The sequence below is a fragment of the Equus przewalskii genome, chromosome 4 (genome assembly GCF_037783145.1).
Source record: "Equus przewalskii isolate Varuska chromosome 4, EquPr2, whole genome shotgun sequence".
Taxonomy (NCBI): domain Eukaryota; kingdom Metazoa; phylum Chordata; class Mammalia; order Perissodactyla; family Equidae; genus Equus; species Equus przewalskii.
This window is the reverse complement of record NC_091834.1, coordinates 18,036,581-18,055,274: the sequence shown is the minus strand read 5'-3', so window position 1 is coordinate 18,055,274 and position 18,694 is coordinate 18,036,581. Positions and strand designations below refer to the sequence as shown.

General features: G+C 41.2%; 1 protein-coding gene and 1 non-coding gene across 2 annotated transcripts in view; both read left to right on the top strand.

Moving 5' to 3' along the window:
• Positions 1-2,079: 2,079 nt before the first annotated feature.
• The window catches only part of SUN3 (Sad1 and UNC84 domain containing 3), a 32,464-nt gene continuing 15,849 nt past the window's right edge, over positions 2,080-18,694 (top strand). The window contains exons 1-6 of the mRNA XM_008524486.2: positions 2,080-2,410; positions 5,147-5,208; positions 9,129-9,232; positions 15,760-15,800; positions 16,880-17,051; positions 18,117-18,201. Coding sequence (XP_008522708.1) covers positions 2,289-2,410; positions 5,147-5,208; positions 9,129-9,232; positions 15,760-15,800; positions 16,880-17,051; positions 18,117-18,201 — 586 coding nt within the window. The 5' untranslated portion in view covers positions 2,080-2,288. The remainder of the gene's footprint in view (positions 2,411-5,146; positions 5,209-9,128; positions 9,233-15,759; positions 15,801-16,879; positions 17,052-18,116; positions 18,202-18,694) is intronic.
• LOC139083153 (U6 spliceosomal RNA) lies at positions 12,909-13,015 on the top strand. Its single transcript, XR_011539722.1, has one exon. It is a non-coding gene; the product is annotated as a U6 spliceosomal RNA (small nuclear RNA).

Below are 18,694 nucleotides of genomic sequence, written 5' to 3'. Positions count from 1 at the left end.
CGAAAGGAAATGTTCGAACTCACTCATGAGAAAGCAAGAGGAAACTGTCCTGAGATGCAATTTCTAAAAATCTGTTTGACTGGCAAAGATAAAAAGTTTGATCTCACATCGTGTCAGTGAATAGGAGCAAAACCTCATAAGTTCCTAGAGGAAAGTTAAAGTGGCAGAGTCTTTGCCGAGGACAAAGGCGATACTTGTCAAACCACATGCTCCACCCTGCACTTCTCCTCTGGCTGTCCAGCCTTGTAGATGTGCCCACGTATGCAGCGTAACTTAAGTACATGCTGTTGACCGCACATTGTTCTCCATATCAAAATGCTCATCAATATAGGACAGGTTAAACAGATTGTGGCATATTCATAAACAGAACACAAGGAGGCCAGGAAAGAATGAGGAAGAGTGTCTCAAAAGTGAGTTGGAAGTGAGTTGGGAAGACTTCCAAGATTAACCTTTTAAGTGAAAAAAGCAAGACGCAGAGCACAGTTTATACTGTAATAAGTTACCATTTACTTTAAACAATGTGAAGAGATTATACGCAGAGCAGGGTTTATACTGTAATAAGTTACCATTTACTTTAAACAATGTGAAGAGATTATATACATATATATACAAATACACACACATATATATGATAAATATTTGTACATAAACATGTATTTTACATAGTATACATTTGTACATGCATATCATAGCATATCTTTGAAAGAAAATAAAAGAAAATGGTACCATGTATGCTAAAAGGGAGGAGAATCAACAGTTAGAAGGCGGAAGTGGAGTCATGCGGCAATAGTTTGCTATGTATCATCTTGTGTGTTTTAGACTTTGGACCATTAGGTAAAATAAGTAGAAAGTTTGGGATGTCTTTGGATAGATCTAGACTTCACAGAGTCAAAGAGCAAATTGGTGAATTGGAAAATAGCACTCATGTGTTTACCCTGAAAACAGCATAGAGTAAAAGTAGAAAAAAAAAACAAAAACAAATATGAAGGGGCAGTTGAGCGCTATGGAGAATAAATTAAAAAGGAATTCACAAATGTCACTGGTTGGGTCATCATAAGAAAATAGAGGCACTGGCAGAGAAGCAGTATTTGAAGAACTGATGGCTGAAAAACTTTGAGGTTAAAGAAATACTTGAGTACTCAAATTGAATGTATAAAGTGTCTGAGTAAAAGGAGGAAAAAATAAAAACTAATATCACACTTAGGTACACTGAAGTGATACCGAAGAACAGCAAAGATAAGATCCTGAAAACTACAAGAAGAAAAAGACCAAACTGCCAAAAAAACAAAAGAAAAGGAATGAAGATTAGGCAGAATTCTCATCAGCAACAGTCAACTCCAAAAGATCATGGAGGAATATCTCCAAAGGGCTGAGAGAAAAATAATTGCAATTCTGGAACTTTATACCCCAAATAAATGTGCTTATCATTCCATCTAGCCATTCCATTTCTAGATGTACACCTAGAGAAGCTCCCGTGGTGTGTATGAGGCATGTACACGAACAGGCTAGAACGTTATTTCCATTGCTAAAAAACTAAAAACAGCCAATGTGTGCATTTATACAAGAATGGGCAAAGGAATTATGATGTGGTGTAGTAAAATACAGCACAGCAGTTACAGTGAGTGAGCTGGAGTTAATAAATCTCAAGACAGATGATGTAGGAATACTGAGAGAGGTATGTCATTTGAGTTTAAAGCATGAACACAATCTTAGGTATGGATACATATTTATGTGATAAAATATCAAAAAATACATGGTAATTACATATATCAATTTTCAGATTGTGGCTATCTATGGAAAAGAAAGGAGAGGAGTGAGACCGTGGAATGATATTTTGGGGTCTGGGGTTGTATTCGTAGTATTTTATTTTTTTAAAAAATTCTGAAGCAAACAGCGAAACTTTGATGTGTTATAGCTGAGTTGTAGGTACAGGGGACCTTGGCAGTATGTGGTATATTTGGAAGGTGTTGCAATAAAGCGTTTTAAACATACAGTCAGGATGACATACCATCAGGTGGAGAGGTGGCTGTGTGGACACCACCTGACACGGGCGTTATGCCATTGTGACATGTCACAGAAGAGTGATGCAACAGAAGAGCCCAAGGCATTTCAAGATTTGCTCACTCACAGTTTCCCCCTTGAAGGAGAAACACCCGTGAAGCGAGAAGACAAGAAAACAAAGCAAACCCAAACCTACTACGCATAGCGTCATGTTTTCCATAAAATAGAAAACAGAAAACCAATGGTATTCTTCTTTCTACCAGCAATTTGTTACTCAGTGGGGGAAAATGAGTGGAAGACCAAAGTCGAGAAAGGGTGCCAGGGTCATTAGAGTGCATTCTGAAGAGGCCAGAAGCACTTCCAGTAGTGACACTGTGCTCTCAGAGCACGGAAACCCTGACTCCAACAGGTAGGTACCTCTGCAGAGTGATTTCCATGAGATCTTATGTTATGCACGTTATATGTCATACCGCTCTGTTTACTTGGAAAATAACCCAATAAAAATATTCTTCCTTTATAAAGAAAATAATTTCCAAACACTTTCCTCTGAAGGTTTCTCTTGATTACAATATTTTCTGGGGCGGACCGTCTTCTTTCTATGTCAGAAGTATTTAGATTAATTACAGCGGGCTGAGGACAAGGATTATGCAAGAGAAGCCATCTTTTTTAAGAGAATGAACCTCAGCAGTACGAGATTACTATTTTAACTTGCAACCTTGCGGTTATTCACTTTTGTATCAATGGCCTGGCTTGCCCAGTCTCTGGGGTTTGCATTGTTGAGCACCACAGTTTAGGACTCTAGATACACAGTGGCATTCATTACAACCTTGTGTGATGGAAGGATGTTAGTGGGTACACATTTTGAGCTATAACTGGGTTTCCTCTCATTAGAGAACACGTGAATATTGCCTGCAAAGAGACAGTATGAAGCCCTGCCCACAACGGGGGGGCCAAAGACCAAAGCCCCTTTACATGCCCCCTGTGCGCTGCCTGCTGGGAAAACAAAAGCTGGAAAGTGATGAAATAACCACTCCAATGGTAAGAGTGAAGCGCTTGCCCAGAAATCAAACTGTCCATAAAGATAAAAGGAGTGCTACAAAGTTATTAGACAAAAAGACAGCATTTGAAAATCAAGATCGCCAATAGCGACGCCTGTGTCTGGCGGATGCAGAATTCCACAGGTGGGGGGGGTAGGCATAGGAGGAGCTTGTGAACTAGAGCCTGACAGCCAGAGTTTTTATCAAAAAACTTAATTAACCTTTATAAATATGATAATGTGAGAATTTTCATTTAAGTCGCTCAGGAGCCCAGGGCTCTCCTGGGCTGAAATGACCTCTGGATAATTCTGTTTAGACAGTGGACCCCCACATGACCAATGATGCACAAAGTCAGGTAAGCAGTTTCAAAAATACACCATTTGGAGAGAAGAGAGTGGAGAAAACCTTAGTAGCTTTTAGCAGAGTCTGACAGCCCTGGGTGGTCAATAAGTGTGATTGCTTTTTGTAGAAAGAGAAGCAGCTTAAAGATCCTGTACTGGGGTGGCTCATTCTAAGTCTAGTCTACACTCCCTGCACTGCTTGATCTGATTCTTAGACTGTAGGGTTACAGGCCCAACTGACAATGCAGATCAGGAAGAGATCACTGAGAGAGTAAATTCATACATCATTTGGTCAACTAAGAAAAATTAATATAGGTAATCCGTTTACTGTCATTTGTACATAAAGTTAAAGAGAAAATTTAAAGAAATACGCATATCTAAATATAAATGAAATAGCTTCCAGATTTAAGGTCACTTTCTTAGCGATTCTTCATAGACCTGGAGTAGGGAATTGGGGCCTTCAGTTGATGGAGACTAGTCAGAAACCAAGCCCAAATTGCGGAGTGACTTGCTGGAACTCTGGGACCAGGCCCACCCCCTTTCCTGAATTGTGACCCTGTGCTTCTCCTGCTCCATTAAGCTGCTATCTGTAACTAATGAATGATCCATCTTAATCTGGTTTTTCATACGTTTTAGGTAGAAATTTTTAGTTTGCCAACTTGGAGTACTTTGTCCAGAAGCTCCTAGCCTCTGTCTTAGCTGGATAAAGCTATTTTAGCTTTTTTCTTTATTCTTTATTTTCCCTTTACAGAGTTGGATGTGAAAAGGTAATAACTGCAACCACTTTGTAAAACTGTCGGCAGAATCTGCTGATTCTGAATATGCACATAGCCTATCACTCAGCAGTCCCTCTTGGGAATATACCTAAATGAAATACTTACATATGTTCATCAAAAACCACGTCTAAGAATGTTCAAGGCAGCATTGTTTATAAGGATATTTATAAAGCATTGATCATCATAGCCCCTAATGCTCATCAGCACTACAACGGATCCTCATGTGTGTATTCAGAGTCGTTACTAAGCGGTAACGAGAGGGAAGGACCTACCACCGCACACAGTAGGGGCACGGATGACTCTCACAAACACATGGAGCAGAGCAAGCGCACACATGGTTCTGTTTGTAGGCAGTTCAAGACCACGCAGGCCTAACTGGTGGGGGCAGAGGTCAGGAGAGAGATGGTCTCTGAGGGTGGGAAGTACAGGGTCTGATAGGGGCTCGAGAGGGCTGCCGACGGGCTGTGGATGCTCTCTTTCTTGTTCTGGGTGAGGTGACAGGATGTATTCATTTTGTGAAGGTCCACTGAGCAGTGCAATTACAATTTGCGTCCCTGCTTATATGTGTGTTGCACTGCAATAAAATGTGGGGGGGAAATTATGATTACTTTAAAGGATTTTATCAGATAGTTGTTAATTGTCAGTTCTTTAGCTTAATACCTAATTTCCAAAAAATCAGACTCTGACTTTTTTTTTTTTTTTTAGCTCATTCTACATTCCAGATTTCTGGGATAACTTCCTTTGTTTTCTTCTTTACAAGCATTTGTCGACTTATAAAAAGGCAGACAGAAATGCGTGTGAAAGTGAGGGACATCATGAAAACTATTTTCTATCAATTTCAAAGATCATGGATTAGGAATTAAATTAATCCTCAGACTCCACTTAGAAGAAACACGCTTGTTGACTTGGTTGTAGTGGTTATTTACAGGTCAAATTAAAGGTTAATGCTGAACTATTGTTAAGTTCTTTTTGTTGTTTTTATTCATTTTAGGTTAACTGGATCATGGAAGATTATCATAAGTATGGCGTTTATATTGACTTTTCTTCTTATAGGTAAGTCTTACTAAGTAATGACTCTCAAAGCCATTTCACAGGATGTTGCTGTGCAGTAAGAGAGAGCTCAACGGAATGATTCGCATTTGTAAATAAATGCCATGGAAAGCACTGGAAGTGACTGCACTGCACATTCTTGAAGCGTTCTATGTGTGTGTGTATAGGTTTTATCACCAGTTGTGAAAGTAATACAGGCTTCTTTATGGAAAATGAGAAAGCGCTTTTTTTTTCTCTTAGAATCATTGTTTAAAATCACGGAAGTTGCTTTAAGTTAAGAATCCTTACTATTTTATAGCAAACACATATAATTGACTGTTTCTAGGGGACTCAGCTTGAGAGATTTTGACAAGCAAAGACAGGATTCTTGAAGAAATGACTGTGAACGTGCAGTTTGCAGTAGTCTAACTGCCAATATCACACATCACAACCCCTAGTGCCCTGGAAAATTGCTCTTTAATATATGGACAACTTAAAGCATAGAGGGCCTGTTAAAATCAATGTTTCAACCCAGTTATTGCCATGAAATTCTATTTTATAGTATAGCAATATTTGAGGTGCTAATTCATTGTGATTGCACACATATACCTGGACCTCTGGCTATCCTGAGCCTGCACCAGCCCAAGTCGGATTTTCCTTCCACTGGCTGCCGGCAGTCCGCATTCCATCTCAGTGGACCTTTAGACTAGACCTTGAATATTCTCGAACTGCATACTGCTTGGCTTTGCTGCTTCTGGGCCATCTTGTCTTCATCTCTGCTGACCTCGGGCACTTACCCTGAGTTGGCTGCCCCCACGTTGCTACAGCTGGTCCCATCTCATGACCCCTCCGGGATGAAATTTTCTCCTAGCTCTACCCCAGATCCATGTACAGTGAGCCAAGCCTGCTTTTCTTAGGCTCTACCTCACTGCCTGTGTCAGGAGCACACGCTGTGAGCAATAGAACCATTCGTGCTCAGGATTCTCCTCATTTTGGAAATTGTACCCCATATTCCTTTGACATCTTTTAAGATTGAATTATATGCATCTCCATAGTGGATGCAAACTGCTTATTTGTATTTCCCATTGTAAGCTTACCAACTCACCCACAAATGTGCCAGATCCATTTTAGACACCACTGATATGTAAACCATTTTAGTGGTATTAAACTGGACTCAGACCCTTTTTTCTTTATTGGGGTGAAATCCACGTGATATAAAATTAGTCATTTTAAAGTGAACTATTCAGTGGCATTTAGTGCATTCACTGTGTTGTGCAACTACCACTTCTAATCCCTAAACGTTTTCATCACCCCAAAAAGAGATCATGTACCCATATGCAGCTGCCCCACATTTCCCCTCCTCCAGACTCTGGCAACCACCAATCTGCTTTCTGTCTCTGTGGATTTAGGTGTTCTGAATATGTCCTATAAATGGAATCATTCAATATTTGACCCTTTTTGCCTGGCTTCTTTCATTAAGCATCATGTTTTTGAGGCTCATCCATGTAGTAGATGTATCAGTACTTCATTCATTTTCATGGCCAAATAATATTCCATTGTATGGACGGACCACATTTTGTTTATTCATTTATCTATTGATGGGCATTGACTGTTTCCACCTTTTTGCAGGTGTGAATAATGCTGCTATAAACATGGATGTACATATATTTGTTTGAGTCCCTAATTTCAATTCTTGAAGGGTATAAACCCTGTAGTAAATTGCTAAGGAGGAAGCACCACAACATTTTCCACAGTCCTTGCACCATTTCACATTCCCACCAGCAGTTTACGAGGGCTCTCTTTTCTCCACATCCTCATCAACACTTGTTATTCTCCATTTTTCAGATTGTAACCATCCTGACAGATGTGAAGTGCTGTCTCATTGTGGTTTTAATTTGCATTGCTTTCATTTCAACCTAAAGGACTCCCTCTAGCATTTCTTGAATGGCAGATATTCTGGCAATAACTCCTTCAGCTTTTGTTTCTCTGAGAATGTCTTAATTTCCTCTTCATTTTGAAGGATAGTTTTGCTGGACATAGAATTCTTGGTTGGCAGGGTTATTTTCTTTCAGCATGTTAAATATGTCGTCCCAACTGCCTTCTGGCTCCTATGGTTTCCAGTGAGAAATCTGATCATAATCTTATTGAGGATTTCTTGTACATGACAAGTAGTATTTCTTCTGCTGCTTTCAAGATTCTCTGTCTTTGGCTTTTGAATGATTGATTATAGTGTGCCTTGGTATAAGTCTCTTTGAGTTTATGCTAGTCATAGTTTTTTAAGCTTCTTGGATGTGTAGATTTATGCTTTACATCAAGTTGGAAAGTTTCAGCCATTATTTCTTCAAATATTTTTTCTGCCCTTTTCTCTCTCTTCTCCTTCTGGCACTCCCATAAGGCATATTTTGATATGTTTTATGATGCTCTGCAGGTCTCTTAAGCTCTGTTTACTTTTCTTTATTCTTTTTCCTTTCTGCTCCTCCTGCTCAGACGTAATAATTTCAATTGTCCTATCTTTGAGTTGATTGTTTCTTTCTTCTGCCTGCTCAAATCTGATGTCAAGCCCCTCCAGCAAGTTTTCCTTTCAGTTATTGTACTTTTAAACTCCAGAATTTATATTTGGTTCCTTTTATAATTTTTCTATTGATATTCTCATTTCATTCACACATCATTTCTTTAGTTTTCTTTAGTTCTTTCTTCATGATTTTCTTTAGTTTTTGAGCATATTTAAGATAATCAATTTAAAATTTTTGTCTAAGTCCAATGTTTGGGCTTCTTCAGGAGTGTTTTCAGTCAAATCTCTTTTTTACTTTAATTGGCCACACTTTCCTGCTTCTTTGTATGCCTTGTAACTTCATGTTGGAAATTGAGCATTTCAATATTGTAATGTAGGAACTCTGGAAATTGAATTTTTCCCCTTTGCCGGGGATTGCTGGTATTGCTTGTTGAGGGCTGCAGTTCTTTGTTTGTTTAGTGATGGTCACTGTTTTGGTCTCTCAGTGGTTAACCAGTGACTTGACAGAGACTTCTTGGAGTCAATGAGAGAAAAACAATGGGAACTTCTCTGCCAGTCTTGATTTCTTGGCTCTAAGCTGGGGCACTCTTTCAAGGCTAAGCTGGACCACCCACAACTCTGCCTTAAACTTCACTTCCTGTTTGCACAGAGCCCACGGACCCACCTAAGGTGCAAGACTAGAGTTTTCTCTAGAATATTTTCTGAGCATGCATCTAGTCCTGGACATCCACACTGCATTCCCTTTTCCCTTATAAGCCTTTATTCCCAGAGGAGACTTCCTCTTTTGCCTTCTCTCTCCCATGCTTTTGAGTCTGCCTACCACTTGCCCTATTCACTGCCCCTTATCCAGGGGGGCCTTGCCAGTTTGCCTTAAATCTTTTGACAGACATCTCCAAGAGAACCACTCTGGCCCAAGGGAGTGGGATAAAACAAAGGTCAGCCTCTGCACCAGCTAATCAAGGGAACACTGGACAGGTCAAAACTCACAGTCACAGTTTTTTAAGAACAAGGTCTATATTAGCCCCTTTGCACCAGTAAGCTGCACCAGGGATATAGACTGCCATCCCCACAGCCACTGCCACCATACTGGGGAATGGGAGATGATAAGCAGGTGAGCAATAATGCCACATTGCTCTCTTAACCAAAAACAATCTGCTCTTTTCTTCAGTCCTCTGGTTGCTGTAAGTTTTGGATTAGATTTTAGTTTTAAAAAAAAATTGATCCTGTTAGTCTTTGCCAGCTTATGGTTGTTTCAATGAAGGACTGGTTTTTTTGAGCACCTTATGCTGCCATCTTCCATATTGTCACTCAAGGATCTGATATTCTCTTTAAGACTGTATATATCCTTCATGCTGAGAGAAATTTCTATTAATACCTGTAAAATATCTTATAAATGTTTTCAGATAATGAGAATTGGTCTTTTCTTTAACAGGACTTAGAAATCACATGTGGCTTAAAGAAACAGAATTTCCTCAGAAATCCAGACCATTTTATTCTGTAATTGCAGAATATGGTTCAAGGCTTTATAACTACCAGGTGATGTTTTGTTAAATCATTTTATGTGTCACTCATTTACAATTTAATATGCTACAAGGCAAGTTGAACTTACAATATATTAACTTTGTTTTGCATGAGAATATCTAATAGAAATAATAGAGAGACCAGAGTTCTATTAAGTGGTTTTATGGCTAAGAGACCCTAAAAATTCTCCACAGTCTGTGATCCCTGCAGGCTCCTGCCGTAGACTGAATGCTTGTGGACCTGTTACCTCTTTCTTCTTCCCTGTTTCTCCCTTCGCAATGGGAACATCTATCCTGTGACTGTCCCACCACTGTATTTTGGAAACATAAAACTTCTTTGGTTTCACAGCTTCACAGCTGAAGGGGAATTGGTTTCGGGATGAATTGTAACTCCACTCTCACCCATATCTGACTTAGATGATATTTGGGTGAGACTTTGGACTTTAGACTTTTGAGTTGATGCTGGAATGAGCTAAGTTTTTGAGGCTGTGGGATGAAGTGAATGTACTTTTCATGAAAGAAATACACGAATTTTGGAGGGACCAGGGTCATAATGCCATAGGTTGAATGTTTGCATCCCCCCAAAACTCATATATTGAAACCTAATTCCCAGGTGTTTGGAGGAGCAGCTTTTGGACGGTGATTAGGTCAAGAGAGTAGAGCCCTCATGACTGAGATTAGTCCCTTATAAAAGAGACCCCACAGAGCTCCCTTATCCCTTCCACCATGTGAGGACACAGTGAGAAAACAGCTGTCTATGAATCAAAAAGAGGGCCCTCATCAGATACTGAATCTGCTGGCACCTTGATCTTGGGCTTCTAGCCTCCTGAACTGTGAGAAATAAAGCCACCTAGTCTGTGGTATTCTGTCATAGCAGCCCAAATGGACTAAGACAGCTCCCCAAGGGAAGTTCCAGCTCGTGGAAAAATGGCAGCTAGAATTTTATTGTTAACACACAGGATGGTCTGAGCAGACAGCCTCCCATTTGTCCTGAAGCTCTTTAGATCTAAATGGGCTTAGACTGAGGCCAGACACTAATGTTCTCTCTGTGGTCCACCTCATCTCTACCTCCCCAGCATTCCAGACCAAGCCTCATCCATCCTACTTTCTGGTCTCTGAAGACCAGAGGAAGAAAGAATGACAGGAGCTGTGGCCTCGTTAGCCACTGTGAAAAGAAGGGCTAGACCAACGAACTCAACCCACTCAATGACCTTAGGCCTGACTTCATGCCCTTTTCCCTCAGGGTTCTAAAATTCTCTTCTTCCTAGCTCATCCAGCAACTGATGAATTTCAATGTGTCTTGTAATGTGAAGTCCCTAAAGGTGAGATTTTGCTAGTACAGTCCTAGTATCATTTCAGTCCAGTGACGACTGTTCCCCAGAGAGTCATAGGTTGATACCTGGAACTGCTCCCAGTTTCAAGGATGTTGCTTGCTCTGCACATACTGAGAATCTGTGAGCACCAGAATCTGGACAAAAGAACAGCTGTATGAAAACCCCACAGAGAAGGTCAGCCTGAGATAATTCCTATACTGCAAGGCCCTCACATCAAAGACCAGGACCCAGGCCCACGGGAGCAGAGGCCAGATAGTTGAATCATCATCAGAAAAACAGAGATGAGAGTGGACAATGGTGGCCTCCAATTATTGCCAATTTGTGATTAACCCTCATGGTGATGGCTAATTCTATGGGTCAACTTGGCTTGGCTGTGATGCCCAGATGTTTGGTCAAACACCAGTCTAAATGTTGCTGTGAAAGTATTTTTTACTTCTGAAGTTTACTCAAGCAGACTTTGAGTAAAGTGGATTATTCTCCAAAGTGTAGGTGGACTTCATTCAATCAGTTGAAAGTCTTAAGAGAAAAAGACTGAAGTCATCTAAAGAAGACATTCTGCCTCGGGCTGGCTTTCAGACTTGAGCTACAATATTAGCTCTTCCCTGGGACTCCAGCCTGCTGGCCTGCTCTGCAGATTTTAGACTTGCCAGCCTCCACAATGATGTGAGCCAATTCCTTAAAAAAAAAAATCAATCTCTCTCTCCATATACACACATCCTATTGGTTCTGTTTCTCCAGAGAACCCTGATGAATACACTCATAAATTTCTCTGTCAGCTTCTGCCAGGGCTTGAACTTTGGCCTCCCCCTCTGCCTACAATATTCTACCCCAGATCTTTGCAGAGGCGGCTCCTCCCTGACATTCCAGCCCAACTCAAATGTCACCTCCTCAGAGAGGCTTCTGTGACCAGCCAGATACCCATGACAGCATCCTATACATCCAGTGTTGCCTTTACTTTATCACGGACACTTCTTCGACTTGTTGACTCTTCCTGCCTTCGCCCCTGCCTACTAAAACGTAATGAGCAGGAGCTTGTCCAGAGCCTAACACGGTCCCCAGGTACATGAAGTCTCCATGAGTATCAACATGAATGAATGAATGATCAGAGAGTGTTGTCTGTCCCATTTTCAAAAGACACCCTTCTCTTCTGCCTGTCAATTTTAGACAGATCAACACAGTCAACAGTGCCTTCCCCTTAAAAGTTTCTAGGGCTGAGCATCTAAGGACGGTATTTTTCATGAGGATGAGATCTTGCTACGGTGGTTTCACTATTGACCGGTGTTACTGTTTTTCACGAGAAGAGAGCTCTGTTAGAAAGCACCTGAGACTAATCTTGATGCGACTCTTTAGAGCTCCTGAGCTACATGCAATAGAAGCTGTTTTGTGGCTTGTTTTTATTCAATTGACAATCAATTTTAGACATGTTCCCTTGTCTTTAGGGATTATTTTATAACAGAATTTTATGGCTGACTAGTATTCCAATGAATATGTAATATATTCAGTAAATACTTATTTCCAAACAATTGAGTTGTTTGCAATTTTTCAATATTGTAAACATATACATCCTTGTTGCTAACTTGTTTCACTCATCCTTAATTTTTTACTTAGGATAAACTCCTAAAAGGAGGAGAAACAAAGAATATTCACAATTTTTAGGCGACCTTTCTATATTGAATCTTAAAGACTTAGTACTGTTTTCCAAAAAGTTAGATGTGCCACACCCATCTCCCATGGAGGACCAGATGATAATTATGTGCCAGAGTGATTGTAAGCACCTTAATATATATTTCACTTTATCCTCAAAATGATCCTTTAATAAGGGTATTACTAAATCCATTTATAGGTTAGGAAGCTGGATCAGAAGAACTAAGGAAATTAATGTGTGAGCCTAAGGCAGTACGGCTGTAAATTCTGGAGCTGAAATTCAGACCCAGACTTCGTGAGACTGGGCCCGCCAGGCTGTACCATTCACTACTGACGCTGAGGACACAGTTTTATTGTCGCACTGTACAGCCTCAATGACCATATAATCTCTGTCACAAGAAAGAGCTTAAGACCAATGATTGCAAATGACTTATCCAAACATTTAATGGTCTATGTCTAAAACCCTTATATAAAGAAGCAAGCTTAATTATTTACCCAGGGGTACAAACTGCAACCACTATATCTCCTAAGACGCCTGAAAGTGATACGGTTTAGTTATTTTATGAGAGTTTTGTTAAGAGAAAAAAAATGGCCACATGAGGCATTTGTAAACACTTGCATCAACTTCATCCCTGCTCAAATTACTAGAGCTGTGTTCTAAGGCGTAAAACTGTGGGTCTCAGTCAACTTTACCTGAAAAAACAAAACAAAACAGCTTTCACTAGGGCAGCACACACACGAAAATTGGAACAGTACAGAGAAGACTAGCATGGCCACTGCGCAAAGGTGACATGCAAACTCATTAAGTGTTCATATTTTTAAGAGTAAATTAGTTAAAAAACAACAACAACAACAACAAAAAACAAAACTGTGGCTCTCCCCACAGCTTTGCCTATCTCTACTCCACCCTTCATTTCTCAGGAGGCTGTCGATTCAACACCTTCTCCATTGACTGCAAATTCTCACTGGCCTCCCTTCAGGGGCATTGTCAGGACTGGGCAGCAGGTGTTTCCTCAGGACCTTTGTTAGAGAAAACAGTATTCTGGATGCTGTGCAGTCTGACTGAGTGCTTCAGGTGTGATCTGTGCGGAAGCCCACCGCCTGCAGGGAGGGAACTCCAGGAAGGTCCTTAGGAGCCCAACACCTGGTTTCTCTTACCAGGAGCACTGCGGATGGGATTTCACCATCTGTACTCAAAGCAGCCTTTCCCACACCTCGATTTTTTTTTTGACACTGTGGATGCTGTGACTTCTGATCATCCTTACTCCCTCCCATCGACCCCCTCCCCCCCAGTTTGGTTGCTATGATGCTCAGAAACAAACGTACCACCCACAGCTAATAACCTCCAGGAATGTAAGGCATAGGTGTGTGCCAACCCCGTCCTTCATGTGCTATCTTTTCCAATCCTTGTTTCCTCTTCACTTTTATTTCCTCCTGGTTTTTTTTAGTCCTACGTCTTTTTATACCATATTTGTTCCTATAGAAAAGCCACCTGAAATCCTTTTGGGAAGAAAGCAAAATAAAAAATATTTTTAAAAGTCCGGAAAGTTTAGTTTTCAAGGAACTCTCAAATTCATTTATCACCAAATTAATTAAGGAGTATTTTCTGTATGTTTTTTAAAGGGTAGAACAGAAAAAAGAAACAGAAATTGAAAACACTGCCCCTACTGATGGGAAACTTACACAGAAACTGAAAAACTAGAAATAAGGATCTCTCTGTAGCAAAACTGAGCTCTGAAATACACATCCTTGTCAAAAGGAAAGTGTTGAGGAGAGCCCAGACAAAATTAAATTGCTCAGTGTGAAAAAAAAAGCAAGGTAATTTTTTTCTCTGTGCCGTACTGTGCTCCTTTCCCATGCCATCATCATACAACTGCCTTGATGGGATGGTCCTGTATGTTGCACGATTTTTGGCAGAGCAAACCAATAGGAAATCAGAGTCTCTTATTTTTTTCTTGGCTGGGAAGGATTCATTCTGAGCTAACATCTGTTGCCAATCTTCCTTATTTTATTTTTTCCTCCCCAAAGCCACAGTACATGGTTGTCTATTCCAGTTGTAGGTCCTTCTAGTTCTTCTATGTGAGCTGCTGCCACAGCATGGCTACTAACACATCAGTAGTGTGGTTACCTGCCTGGAACTGAACCTGGGCCACTGGAGCAGTGAGCGCCAAACTTTAACCACTGTGCCGTCAGGGCTGGCTCGGAAAGAGTCTTTCAAACAGAAAAGCAGATTTGTCTGCAGAGAAAGACAGACCATTATTTCCCAGATAACATACCAGTGGTCACTGTGGTGGGTTCCAGGGTGACCCCCAGAAAGCTATTTCCACAGTCTAACCCTCAGAACTTGTAAATGTGGACTTTATTTGGAAAAAGAGGCTCTGCAGGTATAATTAGGGATCTTGAGATAAAACTGTCCTGGATTCCCTGGCTAGGCCCTAAACCCCATGACAAGTGTCCTTAGATGAGACACCCAGAGGAAAAGGCTGTGTGGAGATGGAAGCAGAGACTGGAGCAGAGACTCCAAGCAAGGAAGGCCAGGAGCCGCCAGAAGCTGGAAGAGGCAAGAAATAGAATCTCCATTCAAGCTTCAGAGGAAAGCAAGGCCCGGCTGACACCTTGGCTAGGGCTTCTGGCCTCCAGGACTGTAAGAGAATAGATTAGTGTTGTTTTAAGCCACTGGGTTTGCAGCCGTTTGTGGGAGAGCTTGGAACCCAAGCAGAATGTGAAGCTGAGGGCACAAAGGAGCTGAGGGCCAAGCAGAGGAAGCGCGGTATGTGGCAGCTGTCTCCTGTGCCCTGTGTTGACCACCTCACTGATGCCCCCACCTGTGGCCCTGCATATCCTTATCAGCAGCTTTAGTCCCCTGGTCATTCTCAGCATTGCTCAGGAGCCACCATTCAAACACAAGATGGTCCTTTCCAGATCCCTTGTTAGCGTTAGGTAAATGTCTGCAAGTCTTTGAATCCAGTGATGTTATTGCTAATGGAATCCAGTAATCGGGTCCTTTTTGTAGAAAGAGGATGCCCTCACTGACTACAGGGAGGAGCCTAAGGCCTCAGGAGGGCCCTCTGATGTGAAGATGTGCTCCCTTTGCCCTCTTCCTACCTCTTTCTCCCTCCTTCTCCCCTCCGCATTCCCCTCCTTACCCCTCTTCTTCCCCCTCCCTCCTTATCCCCTGCCTCCCCCCCAACCCCTGCACCCGCTGCCTCCAGGCTTCCAGACCTTTGAGTCCACTCCTTCTGCCCCTTCTCCCTCCTTTTGGTGTCCTCAGAAGGCGTTTAGCTCTCTCACAACCTTATGAAACAGGGAATGTTACACCCATCTTAGAGCTCCACTACAATGTTACACGTCACTAAACGGGTTTGGCTGTTACCTCTTCTCCTCCCAAGATGAGCACTGTGTACAGGAAAGGCTGAAAAAGATGGAGGCATCTGAGAGTGTGCTCCTGTGTCTCACCCGTCACACGTGTATATCAAGGGTGTCAGTGTGATTTCTTTCCCCTTCACCAACGAGAATAACTCTACTTCAATAGGTGGATTCAGAATGATTTGTCTTTTTTTTTCAGGCCAGACGTCGTATGCCAAAAGAACAAGTGGAACTTTTAAAGTAAGTGAGATTTTCCGATATGTGCAATTTTCTGATGTGTTTCCAAACTGCAAAATTTTAAAACAAAATCATTTTTATTTCTATGGATCATGCTTTAAGGACATAGACACTAGGAGGTGTTTTCAATATTACTTACAATTTAAAAAGGGAAAATGACCTAGATAAGAAAAACAAGCCAAAGGTCAAATACACTGGAGTATATCCATGTAACGGAGAATTCTGAAGCCATTAGAATAATTCTAAAATATATTTAATGATTTCGGAATTGCAGTGGGACACAAAATTATAAATATTATCTCTATTTTGTTACAAAGTTTTTTGCATAGAATAAAAACTGCTATAAACACACCAGAATTTAACAGTTTCTTTTTTTTTTTTATATTTTTCAAATTGTGAACATGTTTTGCTTTACAAATTGGGAAAAAATACTAGATAAGTAGTGCTTACATTTTTTCAACATAAAGAAATACTTATTGGCTTGACGTTTTCCTATTCTCTCTATCAATAATTTTCAAATGGTAAAAGTAGCAGAACCTATTTTTCCAAACTAAACTCTGGCAACCCCATGGCGTCAAACAGGTGACGGGCTGCCGCCCCTGCTGCTCCTCCAGCCCCACTCTGCTCAGGGCTCGTCCACAGCGCCTCAGGGCTCAGTGTGAAAATCACTGCTCATACCATGCTTGAAATGAAGGTGTTCTGATTTGAAGCAGACGAGAGCCAGGATTTAGGATTCCCACTGTGAAGTCACCCACCCTCAGGTCAGGGCAGCAGAGCCCCCGAGGGACGAGGGATATGTCAGGTTACTTGAGTGCAAGGTTGGCTAAGCCCTACTTGCCTGCGCAGAGCACACCTCAAGCCCTAGGATGCCCTCAGGTCAGCTTCTGAATGTCTTTGCTTTTCAAGTGTGGTGAAATGCAGTGTTCTACACAACCGGGCGTTCCTGGAGCTCTCCTCATGCAAGAGTTTATTTCTTCTCCAACATAAAGCGCCTCTTTGCTTTGCTGTCTCCAAGCCCAGCACCAGCTGATGCCAGGAGCCCATACCTTCCTCCACTCACATTAGGGGGTCTCCATTTACAGGAAGGAAAGCCGGACTTTGGAGAACAACTTTCGTGAAATTCTATTTTTAATTGAACAAATAGATGTTCTGAAGGCATTACTGAGAGATATGCAGAATGGTCTGCACAGTTACAGCTGGAACCCTGACGGAGACCCCACTGAGGTTCAGAACCACACAGAGGTCATGGATGAGGTAAGGTGGGTCGGGGGCGTGGCAGGGAGTGTGGTTAACTTTTCCTTCTGGTGTCACATTCCATGGCTTCTTTGCATGGAGAAATGGAGTGCTTACTGATACATGGCTCGTGTCTTCCCCTTCAAAATTCTTCCCTGACATTACTTTCATCTACTTTCACTAAAACTTGCTCCTGGAAAACCACTTTTTTCCTAACTGCTGTGTCACAGAGAAGACTTTGTGTTGCAATGGGACTTACTCCCCACCAAAATAAATAATTCTATTTTAATTTCCAGTAAAACAAAAACAAGATCATTGAGAAATGGCAGTCTCTGAATGTCTATACACAAATACCTAAATAACAAAGTATTTTTATTCATGGACCTACAGCTTGTGTATTTTATCTACTCCACACCAGATTAGGCAACACTGTGATGAACATCCATGAGCCTGGTTTTGCTTCTCTTCTCCCTCCACTAGCTCGAGCTCTTTCCTTTCCTCTGTTTTGTGAGAGGCACAAAAATGTGACACTGACCACTCCTGCCTTCCTGGCTTATTTTGTCCCCTGGGACAAAGTGGTGTGTCAGTTGGGACTCCAACTGTTATGCCCTCTAGGACACTTGCAGTTTTAGAACGTCCTTAAAAGTTCAAAGGGGTGAATAATTTCTAATATAAGCCATCAGGTATCTATGTAAACTGCCCTGATTCCCAAATACCTGTAGAACATTCAAGTCTTTATTACTAAGCAGAGACACTAATGAAGGAGAGGACACAGCAGGATGCACACAGCCTCATTTGACTGCCTCCCTGCCAGAGCACAATGGAGAAATCGCTGGGGGCTTTGGAAGGGGTCTTAGGTCTGACTCTGCTCTCTGACCTCGGGGAGGGACTCAACACACCTCAGCTGAGTGACCTCAGCTGCCCGAGAAGGTCATATCAGAAATCTGTGCAGTGCAGCGTGGTAAATGTTCACCATTATTATTTTGCAGATTTGGGAATTTAGGTTCAAATCAACAAAGTAAATTGTCAAAACTCAGGCAGTTGGCAGAGATTGTTAACAGAAAACTCTGTTTTAAATTTGTACAGGAAATATCAAATTTGGTAAATTATGTACTTAAAAAGTTGAGAGAAGACCAAGTCCAGATGGCTGATTATGCCCTTAAGTCAGCAGGTGAGTAAAGAAGCTGAAAAGGCCAGTGTCTCTATTCTCTATATTTCTTTATTAGGAAAACATATTTATCTGGTAACTTGAGATGGAGGAAAAATGACCAAATCTAGACAATAAAGAAGAGAATAGAAATGGTCGTAGTTGATTGCTGTCTGGGTACAAATCTGAAAGGAAGCAAAAACTGTGCAGCTTCATTAGCATGCATCGCATAGGACCACAGAGAGAGCTAACACACCACAGTGATGTTGGGGATGCAGAAAATAGCTTAAGCATCACAAGCATTATAACATTTTATATTTTACATCCTAAAATCACTGATAATAACTAATCTAAAGGTATTATTAGTAATTAAACTATAGTATTTAAAGACTGTGTATATAGTCTTAATATCCTCCAATTAAAATTAATTTTTAAGGGCTTAGACTATGACTCATTAACGTTAATATTCTCTACAAGGCCTTGCCTCCAACCGTCTACATATGGTATGTGTTCACTG